This window comes from Ambystoma mexicanum, chromosome 8 (assembly GCF_040938575.1).
Source record: "Ambystoma mexicanum isolate Mex_15411 chromosome 8, UKY_AmexF1_1, whole genome shotgun sequence".
Classification (NCBI taxonomy): domain Eukaryota; kingdom Metazoa; phylum Chordata; class Amphibia; order Caudata; family Ambystomatidae; genus Ambystoma; species Ambystoma mexicanum.
This window is the reverse complement of record NC_090929.1, coordinates 723,996,731-724,019,194: the sequence shown is the minus strand read 5'-3', so window position 1 is coordinate 724,019,194 and position 22,464 is coordinate 723,996,731. Positions and strand designations below refer to the sequence as shown.

At 43.5% G+C, this 22,464-nt stretch overlaps 1 protein-coding gene across 3 annotated transcripts in view; it reads right to left on the bottom strand.

Annotated features, from left to right (window-relative positions):
• The window catches only part of NUDT13 (nudix hydrolase 13), a 1,386,901-nt gene that overhangs the window by 58,916 nt on the left and 1,305,521 nt on the right, over window positions 1–22,464 (bottom strand). For all 3 annotated transcript variants that reach the window (XM_069610536.1, XM_069610534.1, XM_069610535.1), the window contains one exon: window positions 13,225–13,376. In XM_069610536.1, the coding sequence (XP_069466637.1) occupies window positions 13,225–13,376 (152 nt within the window). The remainder of the gene's footprint in view (window positions 1–13,224; window positions 13,377–22,464) is intronic.

Below are 22,464 nucleotides of genomic sequence, written 5' to 3'. Positions count from 1 at the left end.
TCAGAGTAACATACCATGGGCCAGCAGTCGAGAGCTGATTACAGCAGGCCAGCCCTAAAAGCTTTGAGCCTGTCAAATGCCTTGTGTGAGCTTGCAGGGCAATGATAATGCACCCCTTGCCCAATTGCGAGAGCCTAAAGCTTCTCCATGAGCAGAACCAAAGCTACAACATGGAAAAATACACCATTCCCTTTAATGGAAATCATTTCCCTACACCTGATGTACAGAAGCATGTGTTTAGATACAGTTGCAGAATCACATAATACATCAAAGTAGTTATTTTAGTTCACAGGACCGCAGCGTACTTTGCAGCTGAACAACCACAATTTTTCCAATTCACACATTCCAGAAAGCTGATAATTCATTACATGAAACAAAGTTATAGTAGCACAGTTCCCCAGCAAGAGAGTTTCACACTGCGGAACTAAGGATACACAGTATCAGTTTCACTTTGCATACAATGTGAAAACAAAATCAAAGTGTTTACAGAGTATACCTAGTGTTTCCAGCAGAACCAACATCCAAGATAGTGGACAGACCAATTATAGGCTTGTGTGAGAAACCTGGAGGGGTCTCACTTACTAGTCCCCGGGGATCTGTCAACGAGGTGGCCAGGACACGGCCATCGCTATTGGATCCAGTTCCTGGGGGTGCACCAGTGGGGAGGATCAGCTGGATGAGGGGTCTTCGGGGAGTTGAGGTGGGGCGCCTAAGGGAGAGACGCTGTACCCCTCTTCTCTATAACACCTTTTCCCCATCCTACCCCGTAGGATATTCAGAAGTTCTAACCCCCGCCCCTTTTCGAACACGAACACTGTGACAGACAACGGACTAATACCCGAGCAGTTTACCTGGCATGTCCCAACACCAGGGTCAGGCAGAGTGAGGCAATTGATAATAACTACCCACACCTGACTGCCCTTTCCCTTCCTCGTGTGGATAAAAGGCAGAGCACAAAAGCACACTTCGAGCAAGGCCGAACGCATAAGGAAGCAGCTATTCCAGACCGGCAGTTCAAACGGAGGCGAAAGGTGCGAGACATGAAAGGACGACAAGGAGGGAATTGCCCTTGCCCTTTTCAACTCACACCCGTAAAGCCTGCGAAAGATAAATAATAAGACCGTGGAGTCCAGATGACATGTGGTGTATCCTTGGGTTGCCCACTGCGGCCCCGAACATCCCAGTGCTTTTGGAAACTGGATTGGAGAGGTTTAGGAGGATCTGTAAATTACGGCTGGTCCTTTACTGGACTCGCCTCTGGTCTAATCCTCACCTTCGTAAACACAAAGAGGCAGTTACAGATGTTTTGCTCCTTAAAGTGGGCTGCCCATGTGAAAGGACATCTGGGTTTGGAGGATTGCTGGTCAAATCCCTCAATCATTACACCGGTTGCAAAGGAAGCAATCAAGAGCGCAGCAGGGGCAAAGGCACGGAAGGACATCCGGGGAAGATCCAGGACTTCTGAGCAGCTGGCTGGATATCTTTCAATAAAGACGCAGGCGGGCTGCGAAAAGTACCTGGACTATGTCTCGCCCAGGTGGGAAAGAGCATTATATTAAAAGTTCTGTATTGGAATCTTGCTGACTGCTGTATTTCGGCATAGATGGAATATTGCTGTTTCCACGTCATGTCTCCTTTGTGGTGCGTCTGAAGAAACAGTACAACACCATTTGTTATACTGTCCGGCCACCATGCCTCTGAGGAAGAGCTCCCTGAAGCCCGTGTTCTTAAGCCGTGGATGTAGGTCCCTAGTTGGTGCTATGGCAATTTGCCTGGACGTCTCAGATAAGGAGGCTGTGCTTGCCACTACAAGTTATCTGAGCTCAGCTGGGCAAGAAAAATGTATATGAGGAAGGCTACGTTGCTGAATAGTGCTATGGGGTAAAGACATCTTCTCTGTACAAGCTGCTGTTGTCTGTATAATGTTGACCTGTTTTTATTTGGTTTTAAGGTAAAGCACTGATTGTGTAATTTTAGTGGAGTAATTATGAGCTAAGTGATTGTGACAATGTAACTAATGTGTTTTTTTTTAACTTTTCTGTGAACTGCTTTTATGACTATCTTGTCGAAATAAAGCAATAAAAGTAAAGTATCAGATGTCAACGGTGCCCAGAGCTCTCCCGCACTGATAACCAAGGCAGGGTGACGCGCTTGCTACCGTGGTACCATCCTTGACTCCAGAGGCAAGAAATGCCAATGGATTCAGCACAGCGGGTGGGTCGGAGAGAGAGAGCTGATAGAAAACCGGCCTGTATTGAGCCCAAGGTTGCGAACAGCAACATTATATGAACTTTTGAACAAAGAACTTGTGTGTGAAAGCTTGAAAGAAAATCCACTGAATGGCCAACTGCAGAGTGGTAAGGTGCCATGTGGGCACTCATTCGAAGGACTCTGGCTGGTCACCCTTGGTTGAAACTACAAGTACCAGAAGGCCCTAGGAGAGGCCGGCGTGGAGAGTCAGAGGGGTAATACAAGTGTCGAGTCAAACCCTTTGTACAATCGAAAGTCTCTGACACGTTGACAAGAAGGAAAATAAAGGGAAGGCCTGGCTAGGGGCTTGGAGACAAGCCTGACTGGGGGCTGAGATCCAGACTTAGGTAAAAGGAAGAACCTAAGGGGCCTAAAGGAACTATCTTGTGAACTGTGGCAAGTGTGAACCTGACAGAGGGATGTCAAGAGAAGGCTAGGGGATGGGAACCCCACTTTCTAATAAGGTTGTAAAATTGTGAACTAAGGCAAGTGTGAACCCGACGGAGGGATGCCACGAGAAAGCTAGGGGAAACTAACCCCGCTTCCTGATGAGATGAGCAAATCATGAACTGTATTAGAAAATCATGAACTGTGTTATAAGGGCTATGTGAACCCGACAGAGGGATGGCAGAGGGAAAGCTAACGAGAGTGAATCCTGCATTGTGATACAGAAAAGTGAACTGTGTATTTGGCAAAAGTGAACCCGGCTGAGGTATACCTGCAAATTGGGGTGGACAATAATACACCAGTGAAAATTGTGACGACAAGAGTGAACCCGGCTGAGGGTGGTCCACGGTGAATGGTTGTTTAAAAAGACATTGAGACTCTTTGTGAATGAAAGGCCGTAGTGAACCCGACAGAGGGAGGCCCACATAGTATGAGGGATCGTAGCCCAGCATAGGGGGATCCTAAGGAGAAGACCCCATGAAGATTTATTGATGGAACTTTTGTTTTTGTTGATTGTAACACATCAGGTCCTCTGAGGCAAGAGACTTTGTGTGAAAGAGACATGGCCACAGAAGGCACTGATATTTTTTAAACAAACTGTAACATTGTGCTGGTGAGGACCAGGAGTGTGCTGAGCTCAGAAGTCCCGCCTTGTCCTGTGCTAAAAACGCTTTGAAGGGAGACCCCAGCCATATCATCCTGGCATGTCATTTGGAGAACACTTCTTTCTTTTCTGATGAATATTATCCCACACTATTTTGTAATTTAGCGTTAAGGATTGGCAATATTTTGTTTTAGTATAGGCCCTTCTTATTTGACAAGACGCCACTATGACTGCCTTGTTATTTGATGGTCGTAGCTTGCACCCATCTTAGATTTAGGTTTAGATTAGGCATTTTTCTCCCCCATTTGTACAGTTTAATAAACACCCTTGAACTGTAATCACTTGTCTTTACTGTTGCCACCACGAGTTCCTTACACTTGGTCCAGCCACTAGAGCCCAAAGCAGTCCCAGATCATCCTGGGACAACAACCAATCCCAGCCATCACACAAGGTGTAGACCTTCTACAAAGTCCCACCCAGTGAGAGGAACCACCGTTTAAAGGACACAGCCCCAGTTGCTCAGTAGAGGTTGCAGGAGCAAGAGGCCTGTGTATGAAGAAGGCTTGAGTGTGGTGGTACAAGCAGAGGCCAGAGAGACAAAGGAGATTGTAGAAATGGCAGCAGTGAAGAGCAGGAAGATTTAGTGAGAGCTAAGAGGGTCAAGGAGGAGGTGGTAATACCAGAGGGTGAGGATAGGAGGAGGCTGTGGGAGTTAAGAAGGAAAAAGAATAGATGGTGACAGCAGAGGAAAAGAGAAGGCAAGAGATGGTGGTGAGAGTTAAAGGTAGACAGTTGTGGGAGGCGTTGATACCATCAGGACACAGGAGTGAAAGACAAGAAGAGGAGCTAGGACTCAGGGTGCAGGAGGTGGTGATCAAACCCAAGGTGAAGGAGTAGACGGAGGGAAGGCCAAAATCAAAGGCCAGAAGGTTCAAAGAACTGGTAGAAACAGGGAGAAAGTAATGCCGAGATGGTGGAGGAAGGGTCACACAAGGTGGAGGTGGTAGTGAAGGGGGAATTAAGGAGTTTTGAAGAGTGGCTTCAAGTGACTTCAAGCCAAGATGTGCCGGAGGACGAGGGCGACAAGTAGCAACAGTGGGGAGGGCAACCAGAGCAGACAATGTGTATCAACATCTCAAAAGATCGAAGAAGAGATAAGAACCTCAGGTGAAGAAGGAAGGAGGGCGGTGAAGAGAGAGAACCATCTCTTAGATGACCAGACCAACAATGTTCGGTCCTAGCCAGGATCAGAAAGCAGGAGTAGGAATGATATCAGGTCAGAGAGGTAATGGGAGAGATAGGGCTGGACCAAAAGGAAATCCTCTTTATTTCCCATTGGTGGCTACTCCATAATGGACAATGGGGTGCCAGCCCACCCATTATGGAGGAGCCAAAGCTGGCCCATAAGTTTCCCTTAGACAATTTAAGTTCCCCAGTACGCACATCCAATGGGCCGTGCAAGGCCAGGGGCATTTTGCTTGCCCAGCCTTTTTATCTGCGTGAGTGAATGAGAGTGTCTGTTGAATGTGTGTGTGAGGAGACTCAGCCTGCCTCTGATTGTGCGTGACATAGGGAGGGTGCCCGGTAGGGTGCTCCTCCCCTTGGTGCACACAATCAGCCTCTGATTGTGAGCGGGCAAGTGTCCCCCAGCCTTTCCTGTGTATAATCAGCCTCTGATTGTGCACAAAAGAGAGTTCCCCCTCCCTACCGACTCACAATCAGAGTGCCTGCCTCTCGGATTTAAGAGATGTCAAATCATTTCAATGATTTGTGCAAATTTGTTTCCAAGATCCTCATTGGAGATTTCAAACCCTATAGGATGTACTGCTCTCTGGGAGTTTTGGCATATGGTGATGATGCCAATGGGAGAGGCTGCGCATGTGTCTCTCTGCCCTCTGTATCCTTTCCGCAAATCAGCTCGGGTTCCACTTCCTCTTCCTCCCTCCATCCTTTCATGGCTTTTTGTGAGCACATGGGACCCAGTGTGAGTGCCAGTCGCCATGGGAAGGTGGGTTTCTTTGGGCCACAGTAGGGTTTTCGCTCCCCCATTAAACACTTTCTATAAATAGTCACCTCTGAACACACCCACTTTCTCAACCTAGGACTTGCAGTCTGACTCAGAGGGTGAAAGGATTCCTTAACCAATTGCGAAGCTTGAATCTAAAGGAGATTCAAAATTATAATTATAATTGTTTTTTTTATGACACACTTAATACCCAAAAAGTGCAGACCTGGCATTCGAACCTGTGTTGCCCTGCGTCGTATTGCTTCCAAGACGAGTGCATTGCCACTGAGCTATGCTACCCGTCGACCACTGGAACAAGGGATCCAAAGCAGAAGACGAGCAGAGAAGCACCGGTGAAGCCCTGCAGCTGTGCTGACCCGTTTTCAAATTGACAGAGAAGACCTGGCAAGGCCGACTTCCTCCCTTAGGCTGGTGGGGCAACTAGCCTCAAGACCATCCCCTGGCGTCCTGTGACTTTCCTGAGGCACAGAATACCAATACCTAGGGTACCTGGACCATTATCAGTGCATCATCTTCCGAAGATCGAATCGGGCTGAAACTTTGCAGGCATATGTGTGGATCCCCAGAGGCAAGAATTCTTAACCAAAAGTCCCCTCACCAGGATTCAGGACCGAGTAATCAAAGAGAATCCAACTAGCGATATTTGTTTCTTCTTGGCGCTCAGAAAAAGGCGCCAAAACTACAAAGAGCCACTGAAGTGAGCTGAATCCATTGTTGCCGGCCCTTTCTCCTGAGGCCTGCTGCAGAAGCCTGCCAAAGGTCCCCCCTTTCCTCACCACAACCAAGGAGCAGGAATCAGGTTCTGCAACGTTGCACCCAGAAGGAAGCCAGCTACAATTTCTTCTTTGTCTTTAAGGTACTGTGGGGCTTGGGGTGCAATTACCTTGTGCCATTTTTGGTGCTTCCTAGTTTGGGAAGTGGTGTTTTCTTCAAGTAAGTGTTGACCTCAACTCCTCTGTGCAGGCATTGCAGCCTGTGTGTGATCAGTAAGGCTCCCCTTGAGCCGTGTTTTCTTCAAGAACTAATGACTGCTTAAGTAACTTTTCCACTCAAGATCCTCATCAGAACTGGTACTGTCCATTTGACTTTAGCTGTACTGGTTCCCAGAAGGTCCATCTTCTGATCCTACTGGCTTTGGCAATGCTGGGTACTCCACAGGTTTTAATTGTGAAACTTTTATTGCTAGGAACCAAACTCCTTATATCCCTATGGGAGAATGTACTTGTTATTAACAGTTGCTCAACTGTATGTTGTATAACCTTTATTTCCCTCCATACCCAATTTTGCAAAGGTGATACCTATAAGTGCTACACTGACCTTAACTGACACCACTATGTGTGCTGGATATGAAAAGTATTACCAAAGGTTACTCACCTGCATTACTGTTCCATTTATAACGTACTTCCATTTTTGATTCAATGTTATTCTTAGTTGCTGCATTTTAGAATTGATTGGTCCTTGTGTATATATAAATAAATATTTTAATATAAGTTTTAAGTGAGTAATGTTGTCTTGGGTCTATGTATGTACTGATATCTTTGTACTGCCCTACAGCTCACATAACTTTTTTATTTTATTTATTGTGCAATAGCCAAAATAAAACAAAATGTACTTTTAACACATTTCATAATATCAGAAAATCAGTACATTCACAACATTCAACTACAAAAAAGGAATTGAATTTAAAAAGTTAAAAATTAGATAAAATACCAATTGAACAATAAGCAAAAAATGAGACACAGAAGAAAAACATACGCTCTATCCTGATAAAATACAACACAGAAAAGAAAAGAAAGAAACCCACAACTGTGTTAAAAGGACAGAATTAGATTCCCACCAAAGAAGAAAAAAAAAATGTTCTCTTTTTTTTTCTTACAACACACATACATCAATTATCCCTCAACCCGGTTAAGTTCAGGAAGACTTTGTTACGCGCCGAAAGTCTTTGCCAAAACAAAAATGAATCAAGAAAACATTCATCATGTAGAAACCTCGAGAGTTTTTCAGCCCTCTACTTTAAGGTGCTTTTACAGCTAGACAAGAGCTGACTGTAGCTCCTTGTCTGCACACTTATCACAGATATTAGGTGGATATAGATCCTTATCTCTCGTATGCCGAATTTCTAAAGTAGGTAGGATGTTGAGCCTTAATCTTAGAAAATCTGCTCGTGGGTCTGGAAATTTCTTTAAATACATCGGAAGAGAGGACCTTGGTTTGTCCGTTATGGTGCTGGATGACGATCATTCTGCCTTTCTCATTTCATCAATTGTCCTACTCCAATCTCTGAGCTTCATTCTTTCCTTTACTTTTAGAGGGTTTTGCAGTAGAAGGTCTATAGAACTGTCAGAATCGAGCAATATCTCATTACATTTGGATCGTAGCTGATTGAGGAATAGATTGTTCGAGTAAGACATTAACAATTTAACCTCCTCAAATATAGATGATTTAGGGGGATCCAAAATCATCCTATACAGCAAACCCTATTTCCACTCGATCCCAGACAACAAGGAGCAAAGACCCAATTTGAATCTTATGCATGCTGTCATGATCTCTGCTTCCAAAAGGTCAGGGTTTTTCCAACTCCCTTGGAAGCAGATCCATAACCCAGGTTCCGAGTGCCAACCAGTCCCAATTGGGACCTTTTGGACCCAGTCCTGGCGCCAGTGGCACCAGGCTCATAAATATGCCCAGTCCCAGCGCTGGAAGCGCCGGGCTCATAATGCTTGGGTGGACTTACCTTCAGCAGACCATGCTGCTTACTTGCCTGCCAGTTGAGCCTCTGATCCTCTTCTGTTTGGAACTACTTTTCCTGTTGGGTGGGGCTGGAGCCACTCCCTAGATTCAGAACACTGGAACTCTTCTGGAAGGCAGGAACTCTTTTCTTACCAGGAACTCTTTTCTTACTTAGGCGTGGCTGTGGAAGGAGACACCTAAGCACTACAGGAGGCTATTTAAACCACACCCGGTGGATGAATCTTGCTTTGCGTTATTCTGCAACCTCTGCAGCAGAACGCTCATCGTGTCTTCTGCATCCGGTCCTGGGCCTAAGGAAAAAGGCTTACCATCCTGAATCCAGTCTTCAGCAACACCTATAAAGACAAGAAAGAACAGGTTAGCATTCCCGCATCTGAAAGGCAAAGGCTTACCATCCTGAATCCAGTCTTCAGCAACACCTATAAAGACAAGAAAGAACAGGTTAGCATTCCGGCATCTGAAAGGCAAAGGCTTACCTACTCTTCGTGCGCTCCGGAGGTCTTCACACTGCATTCCGGCATCTGAAAGACAAAACAAGGTGCGTTTAAAGACATTGGGGAACTTTAATACTCACGTGCCATTACTCCTTTCCACATCTAATCCAGTGGGTATTCCGGCACCCTGCAGCCGCTCCGAACTCGTACCTGCAAAATAAAAAGACAGTTAGAGCGCATAGTGAAGCAGACAACAAGCGCTTACTTACGTGCTTCCAGGCGCTTCTATTCATCACACGGGCTCCATCTTCAACTCACTTCAGCCCGTCATCCGCCATCGCCGGAACCCTGCAAAACAAGAGACATCATTACTAAAGACTTTAAAGACATTTGAATGACTCGAAACTTACCGTTCGTGCAGTAAACGACGGACAGCAGTCCTCTGAAGTCAAGAGGCCTGCGCTACCTATCCAGTGAAGAAACTGGTTACAGCACCCTGCCCCGAGGCAGATGGAGAGCTCGGCATTCACTTACCTAAGACATCTTACTCTACACGTCAGGCATACAGTGCACAGAGGTCCAGCCCAAAGAGCCAACCGGGTGCTACACATCACCTTTGAAGATACGGTAGTCGCCCAGTCAAGACCGGCGCCTCTGCGAGAATCAGGTGAGCGTTACACATGCTATGGGTACACAATTAGGTAACATCAGAGTCCTTCTCCAAATTCTTCCTTCTACTCTATCCCAATTTAGAGCAAAAGCTTGAGGATTAGATTCCAACCCATACAGAATAATGAGGATCACCTTTCCACTATAGAATTTAAGCAGAGGGAGTATCGAACACTTACAAAATTGTGCATAAATTCTTTTCATATGTGAGCCAAAATTCAACACTTTCTGATCAATGATTGAGAGAAGATGAAAACTGGCTGGAAACCCCCGAATTTGAGTACCTAAATATGTAACTTCTTTTGAGATGGGAATGAAAGATCATCCAAATGCCAACGATAAGGTTTTCATTTTTTTAGCGGATGTTTAAAGATGAGCATTTGAGATTTCATAGGATTTATTTTCAAATCGTTAATAAGTGCATATTCAGCTAGTGCCGTTAATAAACGCTGCAGTCCGACCTGTGTATAATCTAGAACTACAATATCGTCTGCATACGCTAGGCAATTTAGCTTTACAGTACCAATTTTTGGGCTAACCAAACCAGAGTCTCTCAACCATTGAAACAAATCAGAGAGACAAAGAATAAACAAAAAAGGGGCAATCAGACATCCGTGGTGGACTCCTCTAATGATCTTAATGGTTTGAGTCAGGGACCCAGATTTCGACACTCTCACTCTCAGAGAGGATCCCTGGTGGAGTTCTATTAAAATTGATAGTAGACCGTCAGGCAAGCCCCAATCTTTCAACTTAGTCCACAACCGGTTCCTATTAACTGTGTCAAAAGCCTGGCAGAGATCAACCCAAGCTCCAAACAGTGGAGATCATCCCCTGACCAGACTGTCAGCAGACAGGCAACTAAGTACCAGAGTGTTCAAAGGAGTAGATAGTCTCCTTCTGAAACCCGTCTGCTGTCTGGGAATTATTCCCTTTCCCTCCGCCCAGGTCTCCAGATCAGCTAAAATGAAGCCTGCAAAAATGTTGCCATTGGCATCCAAAAGGGAAATGGGTCTATAATTTGAGGCGTCCAATAGATCCCCTTTTTTATAAATAGGAATTATAACTGATTGCCACTAAGACTACAGGATTTTTTTGGAGGATATAACGTTGTCAAAGAGCAATTTTAGGGCTTTCGCCCACAGTAGAGGAATCAGCTTAAAAACTGAATTACTAAGACCATTTGGACCCACAGCTTTCGAGCTAGAAGATTTCATTATAAGAGTCTCGATGTCTTGAGCAGTATAGTTCACACTCCAAATGGAGTGAATTAGTATCTTAGAATCTTGGCCGACAGAGGGGCCATAAATCTTTGAAAAATGTTCTATCCAAGCTTGCTCAGAAATCAAAGAATCCTGTAGTTTTTTATTAGAGGTATTCATGGATCCAATAATCAACCACAAATGTCTGGAGTTCGTCAGATATACTGATTTTAGCATCTCTTCCCCCTTTTTCTGTCTTATCATATATCTGTGGGACCTCATGCAGTTTCTATGCGCAGTCCTTATTACTCTCATCCCCACTTATTCTTTTGAGTTTTTTTAATGAGATTTCAAAAGAGAGATCTGTCTTCTCCTATAGATCTTCCTTTTCTTAACTGATAGATCAAAGAAATGATTATGCTTCTTTGACTGCTTTTGGGACCTAGATTTTGGAGGGTTTAAACCCCACAGAAAATCTATGAAGTCACTAGGTTCACAATTAGTGGATAACTGTTTTACAGATAGCTCGTTAACCGCAGTATCCAGATTTTCTGTGAGTATTTGACCCCCCCCTGTCAAAACTCACCACACGATTTCTGGCATTATTTACCTCAAGTTGTGCATTTGTGAAATTTGTACACAAGTCAAACGTGATTGATATGAATCTACTAATTTTACGTGTCAATCTGCATTAACTAAAACAACTGCTTTGTACCTCCTCATTAGAGATGGTATCTAATTGGGATTTAATACTATGTCCATTATAGTCTGACTACACAATATGTCAATATATACATAGCGTTCCAAAGGATTTAAGTAAGTAGATATAGACTTTACCTTGCGTGTAACATAAAACAGTATCCATATTTGGATTTATTAGTACAGCTCAGTATACGTAATTTACAAGGAATTTCATCTCTATTCACGGGCGGAATTGCTAGCATAACCATAGTGACATTGTTTCACAATATTCTTATTATGCGCCCCACTCTACATCTGACTAGTCTATACATTTGTCTATTCTGTACTGGCTGATACATACGAATACATAACTTCATATAGCTCTGCTAGGGCAGCCTTACACACAATACATATTAGTACGGCACCTCGAAACTGACGTTTACACCATTTTAAGATGGCCGCCACAGTAATCTGCAGTTTACGGTCACCATAGCAACGACCATGACAACATAATCACTTTGAGCCAAGCGCGCATTCACGCTGCTTCCCTGCTCTCCGTCAAAGATACGAGGTAAGATGCAGATGCAGAACATTTAGAATTCTGCACGTTGCCATACAAAGCTTACGAATATTGACTAGTTCTACTTTATATTTTTCGTAGAGCGGCTAAGATATATCCCCCACGTGTCCATGGACACACTAAGCAGCATCTGCTACTCATGCTCAAATGCACAAACACATTACCGATGCGTAAGATTAGAGGTCAGTCTGATCTTTATCTATAATATTTCTCACACGTTATTCCTCACAGACTGAAACGCTAACTTAAATGTATCACTTTTCTCTTTTCTTTTCTGTGACACCGCCAATGTAACTAACAACTTCAACGCGTATGTATTTTTCAAATATTTACTAATAATCGACTGTGATGCACGCAATTGCTATACTCCATTGTTGTTTACAATACGATACGTGATGCCTATGCTGAGTGGACTTGGACAATATCGTGTTTGCACATTACTGACAATGATGTATGGGATGCGATCTAAATGGCTGCAAAAATGACTTGCTATATTTGATTTGGTAATAAAGGATTTATGTTGTGATTACGATAACCAGATTTAAAAGACCCTGATGAAGGAAAATTATTTCCGAAATGCATTGGCCCATCTAATGGCACCTGCACAGTGTTTCTATCATCTCAAAATTGAAAGAATAAAAATTCTGAATTATTTTGCAACTATATGGTTTGAACTACTTATGAAATTGGAACACACATTTAATATAAGCGTGACGGGAGTGCAGCCCACACCGCTGGCTTCACAGCCAAGGTCTTGGTAAAATGGGCCGCACTGCTGAACATTCCGCCTCTGTACTGGAGTGGGAATAGGTAGGAGTGCAGGGCTAGTAAAACGTATGCACATGACCAAATTAATAACACTGACTCGAATGCTTTAAAGCAGTAGTAAGGGTGTCCTCCTAATAAGGCCCTTTCAGCTCACCAAAAGCTGAAACTGGTATTAGTAGCACGCTATGAAAGACTAATGAATACACTCTCAACCAGGACATATGGAACCTTAGACAAGATTTTAATCATCCACTGAGTGGCTTGTCAAATCTGAGGAGCTGATCATCTGTGGTTACCTTGACCCTGCAAATGCCCTTGATGTGGGAGAAGAGGAATGGTGCCTTACTATGATGGTTAAACCACACCAGGCCTGACCGTGCTCTATTGCCCTCCCTTTGCCAAACAAAGGTTCCTTTTTGACCTATTCAACTGTGCTTTAAAGAAGGAACTAAAGTTCTGACACATACAGGGTCGGTGTGTATTTAAGCTGAGGGATAGTGCCCGAGGCCTACACATGAAACAGGTGTAGGGTTCATCCTATCTGTGATCTATAGGTAGCAAAAAGAGGCAAATCATTCTTCCATTGCTCTTCATTTCTCTTCCTTAAACAGGCAGTGGGTATTTAGTGAATTAATCAATCTAAAATATTTCTCTGTAAAGGTTTCCCTTGCATTATTTGATATCTCTGTTTATAAGCATGCTGGACCCCCTTTTTCTCGTGCAAACCCCAATATTCACCAAAGTATTTATGAACCAGTGCATGTTAAGCAGCAGCTAAAAGATAATAAGAATAGAATGTGTTTCTCACTCACCTCCACATGTGACTGCACCTTGGCATGGCATGCAAACATTAAAGAGCTGTTGGGAAATGGCCAATGCTGGGATCCAGAATACCTCAGCGACTCCACTTCTAAGCCCACCTCCTCTGCAACCTCTCGTCGGACCGTCTCCTCCAGTGTCTCGCCTACAATACATGTATCAAGAAAGTGTGAAAAAGTTAAAATCAGGTTACGAAAAATTGCACCCCTTCAAGCAGATGAAGGAAGAGTCTCTTTAGAGGTCACTCTTCTGGTTCATAATGCATTTGATAATCTCTGCCAATGGGCCAGTAAAGTTTTATGTTGATGTAAACAAAAGAAGTATGACTTTAAAAAAAGTTTTATCTGTGTTACTAGTTGATAAATACACTTTAACACACCTGAATCAATAAAACAAACAATTCATACATTCCTATACACAATTGATCAATATACACAAAATCATTCAAATCTTTCGTTATATTGTTTCTTCATGCAGCTTAAAATGTATCTCGCCAATTCTCCATTAATTCATATAAACTGTTTCATCCAATAAATTAAGTACTAAGACTAAAACTTTTACCAGATCTATGATTAAACTTTTTGTTAGACCTCCCATTAACCTGTTTCAAAACCATTCACCTTCTAGACCCTCTTCGCTTGACAAAAATCTTTAAAAGTTAGTTTTTCTAATGGTCAAGGTGGCTGGACAATGAATTGGCCAATGCTTAAGAGTTTCTAAACAATCATTGTCCTTGCATAACCTACAGAATCAGTGCTTTCTCTAAATTAATCTCATCTGACCCCATCTCTCTGGGGTGCCCAGTAAATTAAATCTAAAGCGTAAAAATACCATACGATAATTTGGATTAGGGAATTTTATTACATACCCGGGTAGGGTATTATAACGCCTATATTGCTTGGCCAGTTCGCTGTATAATGTATACATCGCTGTGTATCTTGGTCTCTACACCATTGACCAAGTTTAAAAAAAAATTCACATCTGAAAGTGTTTTCTAATAGATGCCCCTAATTTAGCTCTACCAACAAAACATGCAGTGTATACCTACATATTCATAAAAGAGCATTACATTTTTCTGCTGAGAGAATATCTACTTGACAGACACTAAGGCCAAAAACACTGTATTATTATTTGTTTACATGCTTCATTTGTATTTTTACCACCACACGCACGGCGTACAAATTATTAAATCAAGTTATCAAAAGTAATGTTAAGTTTTCTCAAAGTCATTACCAGACGTTGTGTTTGGATACCAAGATCTGCCTGAAATTCTTCATGAAAACAACCCTGTATATATATAACTTGCTTCCTAACTAATAAACGTGTGATCTGACACTTGAAGGTGAGGTCCACATTTAATAGTGGTCAAGGTGAACAAAGGCCATCTCCAATTATTGGAAGGTCAAAAAAGCTGACTTTTTCATCCAAGAGATTTTTGACATCCTCTAGTAGCCACTATCTATACTGTACATGAATAGAAAGCTAACTGTAAAGATAAACTCTTAACTCACGCCACCCCATGGCTCCTGCCTCCTAATGATCTTCTGGCCTTTTTGCCTTTCATCCACTCTTGAACACGATTGTTTTTCTCCTTACGTTAAAGTTAAATAACAAGTAACGGGACCAGTAGGAATAAGTTCATTGTCCAATAAAGTTGGCCACCTGTGATGAATCAGTAATGATTCCCTCCAAAACCTCGACCTGAGACCTCCTTCATGTGGCCATGGGAAGGCAAACGCTTCCTGATCCCGACCCTGGGGTGGTGTTCTGCGGGAGAATCACATGGGGGAGGAAACAGGCTAGAAAAACAGGGACATTCCCCTGTTCAACTTTCCCCGAAGCCCTTGTCTTTTAATGGCTTATTGCCAAATGAAAATGGTTAGAAAAGCTAGCTTTGTTGCCAGGGACTTCAAGCCCCATAATTCCTTCAGTACTGTGAAGAGGAAGAGGGATGTAGATGAACATTATAGTGGGTGTGAACTCTTAATTGGTATCAATCACCTACGTCTGAAGGGGACTGAGAATCTTAAAAAGCCCCCTCAGGTGCCAGCATTAGCAGGAGAAGCCAGACTGTGGAAGAGGAAGCAGCCGCACGAGCTGTGGCTGCAGCTGAGAGGGAAGCCTGAGGCAAGAGAAATGCCGGGACAACTGAATCGCCAGGAGCCGTGGCGGGTTCTGAGAGTCTTAGCCTGTGAGTCTCCCAATTGCAGATGTTGCACAGTGGGAAGCATGAGGTTGAGATGCTTGCCTGTTCATATTTTGTTGTGCAGAGTTTGTGCAGCGGAAAAAGCAGCAGCGAGGGAAGTGTTCCTTCGTGTGAGGATCAAGGTGGTTGGGTTGCAACTGACCTTCTCCGGAGCAGAGGAGGCTCCATATGTTGGTGGCGTAAGCAGAGGAGGACCAGAGGAGGCTGCCCACCTGACTGCGAGAAGCCACAACCCCTGAAGACCTGTGAGCACTGAGCACAGCATACAAGAGCGATTTACCCAGTGAGTTCACAGCTTGCAAGTGACTGCAAAGCGCTCCAACACTGCCCGTGTGTTCACAGCAGGCCGATTCACTTCCGAGTGAGTGAAAGCGAGAATAGCAACAATTTTGAATACAGAACTATACGGAGCCAACAAAAATGATGGATATTAAAAACAAGTGACAGTATGAATAAGCGCATGAGAGGGTGGAAAGACCAAAATCCCCACGGAAGAGCTGTAACTGTTTCAAAAGCTTACAAGCAAAACCCAAGCCAAGAGTTTATAACACACCAGCAAAACCAGTGTAACAAACAATAAGCAAGAGGGGAATAATGAGAGGCTTAATGACTAGAGCTTACTGCTTATGTGCTACAAAATACAAATCTTCAGGTGATAACAACATACATTGCCAAAACCAAGGTAGAAGAAATGAGAGACTATCCTGTGATCAGAATTTGGTTGTTGATAACAGATGGGAATGTTTTTTGGAGCACTAATGTGGTTTCTTGTTTCCTCCACAATATGTTTAATGTATAATGCTGAAGAAGTCTAATGAAGTTGTTGTTTCGCTAAATTGGCATTTGCAACTGAAGCACTTTTCGGTTCTCGTTGTTGGAGAAGTAGACGGGCAGGCGAGTAAACCCGTAGGGCAAGTGGTGTTGCCAAAAAAGAGCCTGGCAGAGGCATAAGCCAGGTAGTAGTTGATGCAAGTGCAGAACTGTGGTTCTAACACAATTATGTCTGAATTTGAGTTTGAAGTAAAACATCCTGCCAAAGACATGTGTTGTTACTATAAAGGTGAACGTTATTCTTACTCCAGGAGGAATTTGAATAGTTTACTTCTTTAGTAATCCAAAAGTTGTGACATTATCCTGATCAAGACATTTGTTGTTGCAGTTCCTATTCCAGGAGGAGTGGGAACTTCTAATTTTGGAGATACTTTATTGGTGCAGTGGAACTTAATATAAAATCTTGAATCTGCATTGGAACTTTGTATTAAAACAGCTTACCTTGTTTTCTTTGAACTGTGGAGAAAACCCTTGTTCAAATCTGGGGAACGTAAATTCACCCAGATTACGAGAAGAGACATTGATTAGATTGCAAAGCAAATCATATATTATACGGTATTGATGAATTGCATTGCCAGATATTTCCTTATTACTTTATTTGTTGTACAATTGTGAGGGTAAGATATACTTTTGATAGAGTGTTTCCTTTAGTTTATTTTAGGCAGGGAAATCCTCGTCAGGGTAGGGATAGTGAGGCGTTTATGCAACCTTTTTATTTAATGAAGTGGCTAAAGTTGAACCCTCTTTACAAAGTTGTCCGCCTCACATTTCTTACCCCTCACAAACCCCCCAAAAAATGTCCTTCATTCATCTACAAATGTATTCTTTAAAAGGGTTTGTTTTTACAAAGATTCAATAGATAGTAATAGCAATATTCAAATACAGACAAATACAAAAGGTCCAAAGTCATATTGCCAGCCCATAGCACATTTACGGCTGTTGTGTGCAGAAGTTGGACCACAGTGGGCCTGAGACCATGCAGCAAAAATTCAGGAGAAGAGGTTAATTAATATAATATCTTCTCCTGACTAGTTTACCACTATCTATTTCATGGTTTTATTTCAGTTTTCTATGGGGTTTCCTGGATGGTTTCAGACTCTTCAAACAAAATACCATGCAGTTAAATTGTGGAGATGGAGGACCTCAACCAATCCGTACATATATAATAAAAACCCTTTCAGAGAATTGATTCTCCTATGGGCTAACTAGATTGATGATATGTTCATTATTTGTTAGGGTGATGAGCATCGATTGAATGAGTTTTTGTCCTGGATAAATACTTGCAATAGATTCCTTGCCTTTACCATTAGATCTAGGTAGAAGGCTGTTCATTTTTTGGACCTTGAAGTTAAAGTGTCTTAGGGTTTCATGCAAACAATGATCTACCAAAAAAACATAGACAGAAATTCCTTGTTGTGTTATGATAGTTTTCATACGCGATATTGAAGGTCCATCTTCCTTTTGGGCAGCATCTCTGTTATAGAAGGAACTGTTCCAATAGATGTGAAAATGAGTCTCAGGCACATCATCTTAGTAAGAATCTATCTGAACGTGGCTACCCAAGAAAAGTCGTGAAGCAAGCCTATAAACAGCCTAGAAGAATTCAGAGAGAGACTACAATGGTACAACACAAAAAAAGACCATCCAGAGCAGATGACAGCAGTATTGAGCTTCTCTCCCTTGCTTTATAAAATCAAGAAAGAGATTAAGAAGCTCTAGCCTGTGTTGAATGTAGGAAGAACACAATTCCCCCAACCAAGATTTGCTATAAAATGGAGGAGGAACTTGAGGGGCTATCTAGTCCATAGTTATCAAGCACGATCCCGGGGGAGGGGAGGGCATTAACAACAGACATTATGGTCACTACCGAGACTCACAGGCCACAGCCCATGTGGCATGCGCTCAGTATCTGCTCAAATCAGATCGAGCCAATCCATAGATATTGGTTGGCAAACTCCCTAGCAACAACAAGTATTTACATTTACAAATTGCATTTCAGGCATTATAGATTTAATAACGTGTCCTTGTGGCCTATGCCACGTGGGCATGACCCCAGAGACCTGTAAGGAAATGCCTGATAAAACATAAATCCTGCCTACGTACTAAGAAAATGACAGCCCCAATGGTGTCCTGCTTCCAGGAGAAACATACAGCAGATTATTTTAATTGCACCATCTTGGAACATAGCCAACCACAAGCAGGAGGAGGTGATATCAGTAATATTCTTTTGCGGCATGAACAATGCTGGATTTTTAGATTGAAATCTGATAAACTGGGCCTGAATTAAGGTAATCCCTGGTAACATTTGGTAGTAATAAGCTAATTGCTCCATTGTTGCTGGTAGACTGACTTTGGAAGCCAGGATTCACCTGAGAAACATGGAGAGAGCCACAAGAGTAGACTAAGTGCCTTGTCGGTGAAAATATAACTGTTGTGGGTATTTTTATAGTAAGCCGCCTGCGGTGACATAAGAAGACCTTGGATTTATAAGCACCATGGGCTTAGCAGCTGTATTAATTCTGTATGAGATAGTGTACAGGGCAGCTGTTATGACATCACTTATGATAAGTAAATTTGAGGGACAAGCCTTTGTGCAATGCAATTAAGTAGTGGGGTAACTATAACTTAGAGCTTGATACTCCACAGAATATAGCCAAGTTCAAGAATGCGGGAATACAAACATGTCATAAATGTGGGGAGGAGAATGCGGGACTGGTGCCTATGTTCTGGGCATGCCCGGAAATAAGGAGATTCTGGAGAGAGGTAGCCCAGCGCTTGGCAGAGAAAGAGATAAGTCTGGAGGTAGAATCTATGTGGTGGTGCATGGTAGTAGGGTTACCTAGGCCTCTTAGAAAGAAACACATGAGTAAACTCAAAAGCTTGGCTTACATACTCGCTAAGCGCAGAATTGCTTTGAGTTGGAAAGCAAGCAATAGACCGAAAGTAGAAGCCTGGTGGCAAGATCTTCGGAAATGGGCATATGCGGAAACGGTGGTGTGGGGCGAAGCAGTAAATAGAGGTGGAGAAGAAGAAGTGGAGACGATGGTAGCCTGGAGGCAACTAGTAGCCACACTGTATGGATGAAAGATCCTACAAGCTATAAAGTTGTTCTGTGTGTGTATGTTTATTTCACAATGACACAGAGCATTTTGTGTTGATTTTACAATTTACAGTACTTTCGATAAGCACAAAAGTTTTGAGACAACAAACGAACAAGAGTGATTGTAAACGATGGTAACACGGGTAAGTGTCGACCTCAGAGGTATTGAGGTCAAAACTCCACAGGGAGGCACATTCCAAAGACAGATGAGGTAGAAAAAACCTACTATGCAAGTGAAGTGCGTCTGAGACTTAAGATGGTCCCAGGATTTGTTCACACAAGGTGTACACAACAGTCTTTACAAAACATACACGAGAGGGGGGTGGTACAGTTGTGTCAGTGGGATCGACACAGGTGTGTTTCGGCCAAAATAGGGCTTGATTGAAGCCTGTCTATATGCTGGCCTTCGTCAGGAGGTACACCAATTGTGGCGCTGTCCGTAGAATCTGTAGGTTTAACAAGAAGCTGTCAGGATCTCAGAGAATGATTGACTGGTTCATAATAGTATTCAATACTGGCCGAGTGGTTCCGTGGTGATACATCACGTGGTGTATCAAAAAACAGCTTACCTGCTGCTGCGATAGCAGTAGGATGCTGTGGAAAATCCTCATATAATTGCTGGATTGCTAGTGCGAAGTTGCACTTTAAGAGTAGGCCGAAGTGTCCTGAAGGCTGACGTCTCTCAGGGTCCCACAGACTGGAATGGGCCAGGGTGGGTCCCATATCTGAGAGGAAAACAAAGGAGGATCATGACCAAATGATCCTCAAAGAGGTCTACTAGTGGTGGATTCGGTAGTGGTGAGGGAATCCTGCCAGGGGTCTGTACCCCCTCTTTGCCGTGGTAGTCGTCCATACGTGCCCATAGAGTGAAGAAGTATTCTATGAGAAATCGGCGAATAGTTCCGGTTGGCCGTAAAATATCAATGGAGGTAAGTGGAGTGACGTGGTTCCACAAGTGGGTATGGCTCCAGGTGTAGGGTATCCTCTCTGGTGCGTAGATCGTAACTTGAGATGTACAACAGTGATGTAGGCTTGTGCAGAACGCCTGGTAGACGACCAGGTGTGAAATGGTGACGCACGAGTGAAACAGTGTGGTCCATGTTGAAATATCTGGTTCTGAAAGCGTCCGGTCCTATGCTTGGTGCAACGTGAAAACTGTGCGTTCTGGTCTATGGAACAAAATGCACGCTGCATGTGCACAATTTTGGTGCTGGAGGCGGGGTCTACAAAATACTTTAGAGGTGCCTCGGAGTAGGAGTGCCATAAAATGCTAATCGAAGCTACTAGATAGTGCCAATTGCAGTTGTAAGTGGGCGAAAGCACGTGATTAATTATAAAAAGACCATATGTGAAAGTCGCTCCTAAATGCAGGCGTTGCGACATAGAATGGAGTAACACAGGTGAAGCACCCTATCAACTTACCGCAGTGCTTCTAGTGCTTCTGTGCTCGCGGGGTCCTCAGCTCACAGTGGTGCTGTGTGACGGAGACCGGCTTCCGTGTCTATAAACGTTCCTAGAGGCTGACGTTCAGCCACTGGGGATGCGTGGTCGGTGTGGGAGGCGGCCGAGCGAACCAATCACATCATGGTCAGTGTCTTACCCAATCGTGCGTCACTTGAAAGGCGGGAGGGTGGGGGGGAGGAGGAGTGTACTCATAAGTATGGACTACTGGTGCGGCAGGGCATCATGGGAGAAGTAGTCCCCTAGGGGTGAAAAGCAGAACCATGCCGGATGATTTAAAAAACATGGTTAACGTTTTTAAAAAGCGCGTGGGGGTGCGCTGGATGTAAGGTGCCTGGGTCGATTGGCCATTGTGGGCCTAGGTGCCCTAGTGTCTGTTGAAAGTGGCAGAGATAGCAATGGTGGACGTTTATCAACCATACCCGGTGACAGTCAGTGTGGCATCGTTGACGATCAATATTTAAAAGCATTGGCACAAACATGACAGCTGGTGTCAGCACTAGCATGGTACTGATATAAAAAGGACAAAGTTTCACTGCATTTTCAGCCACAAGTTGCTGAAGCAAAAGAGTTTTTGACGTAGGAGCTATTGGCCCATGCATTTTTACATTGAAATAGCAGTGCCAACACACAATTTTAGTCCCCTGGTTGCAAAAGTGGAACAATTGAGTGAGGAAGCAAGTTCTATTCACTGCATTTTCATCCACAAGTTGTTTAAGCAAAAGAGTTTTTTAACGTGGGAGCTATTAGCCCATGCATTTTTACAGTGAAATAGCAGTGTCAAACCACAATTTCCATCCCCTGGTAGCAAAAAATGGAACAAATTCATGAGAGAGCAAGTTCTATTCATGCATACATTTTCAATTTAGTCAGAATAACACATCATGTTAGTGTAAAGGAAGGCTATGTGTGTTGGGTGGCAGGAGTGTCTCAAAAGTGTTTCCATTCTATGGTTATGTTTAAACCGTTGCGTACAGAGTCCAATTTATGCACCCATTTTTGTTCCAGTTTGGTGAGGGCCAGATTGATGTCCCCTCCACGTCGTTGTGGCTGGAGCTGTTGTAGCACGCTCCAGGAGAATTGTTCATGGGTATGTCCTTTTTTGTTGAAATGTTCAACCAGAGGTTTGTCTTGCACTTGGTTCTTGATACAGGACCTATGTTCGTTAATCCTTTGTTTTACGGGTCTGATAGTCTTGCCAATATATACCATGTCGCATGGGCATTTGATGGCGTAGACTGCAAATCTGCTCTCGCAGTTGGTATGACTGTTCATCTTCCAAGTGAAATCCTTGTGGGTGAAGGTTTTGCTGTTGGTGGTGTACCGACACGCGACACAGTGTCCGCAGCTGAAGTGTCCTACAACTGGTGGGAGGTTCCACAGGGTTGATGGTGTTTTTGTGGGTTCTAGAAACATATGTACCAGGGTGTCTCTTAGGTTCTTGTTCTTTTTGAAGGTGAACAAAGGTTTCTTGGCTAGGCTGCCCTCGTTTTTGATCAAATGCCAGTGTTTGTTAATAGTACTCTTGAAGAGGTTGCTGACTGGGTTGTACGTTGTCACGCAGACGGTCCTGTTGATGGGATCTTTTTCTTTTGCTGTTAGACAGACGGAGCGGTCGGTGTTCGCTGCCCTTTT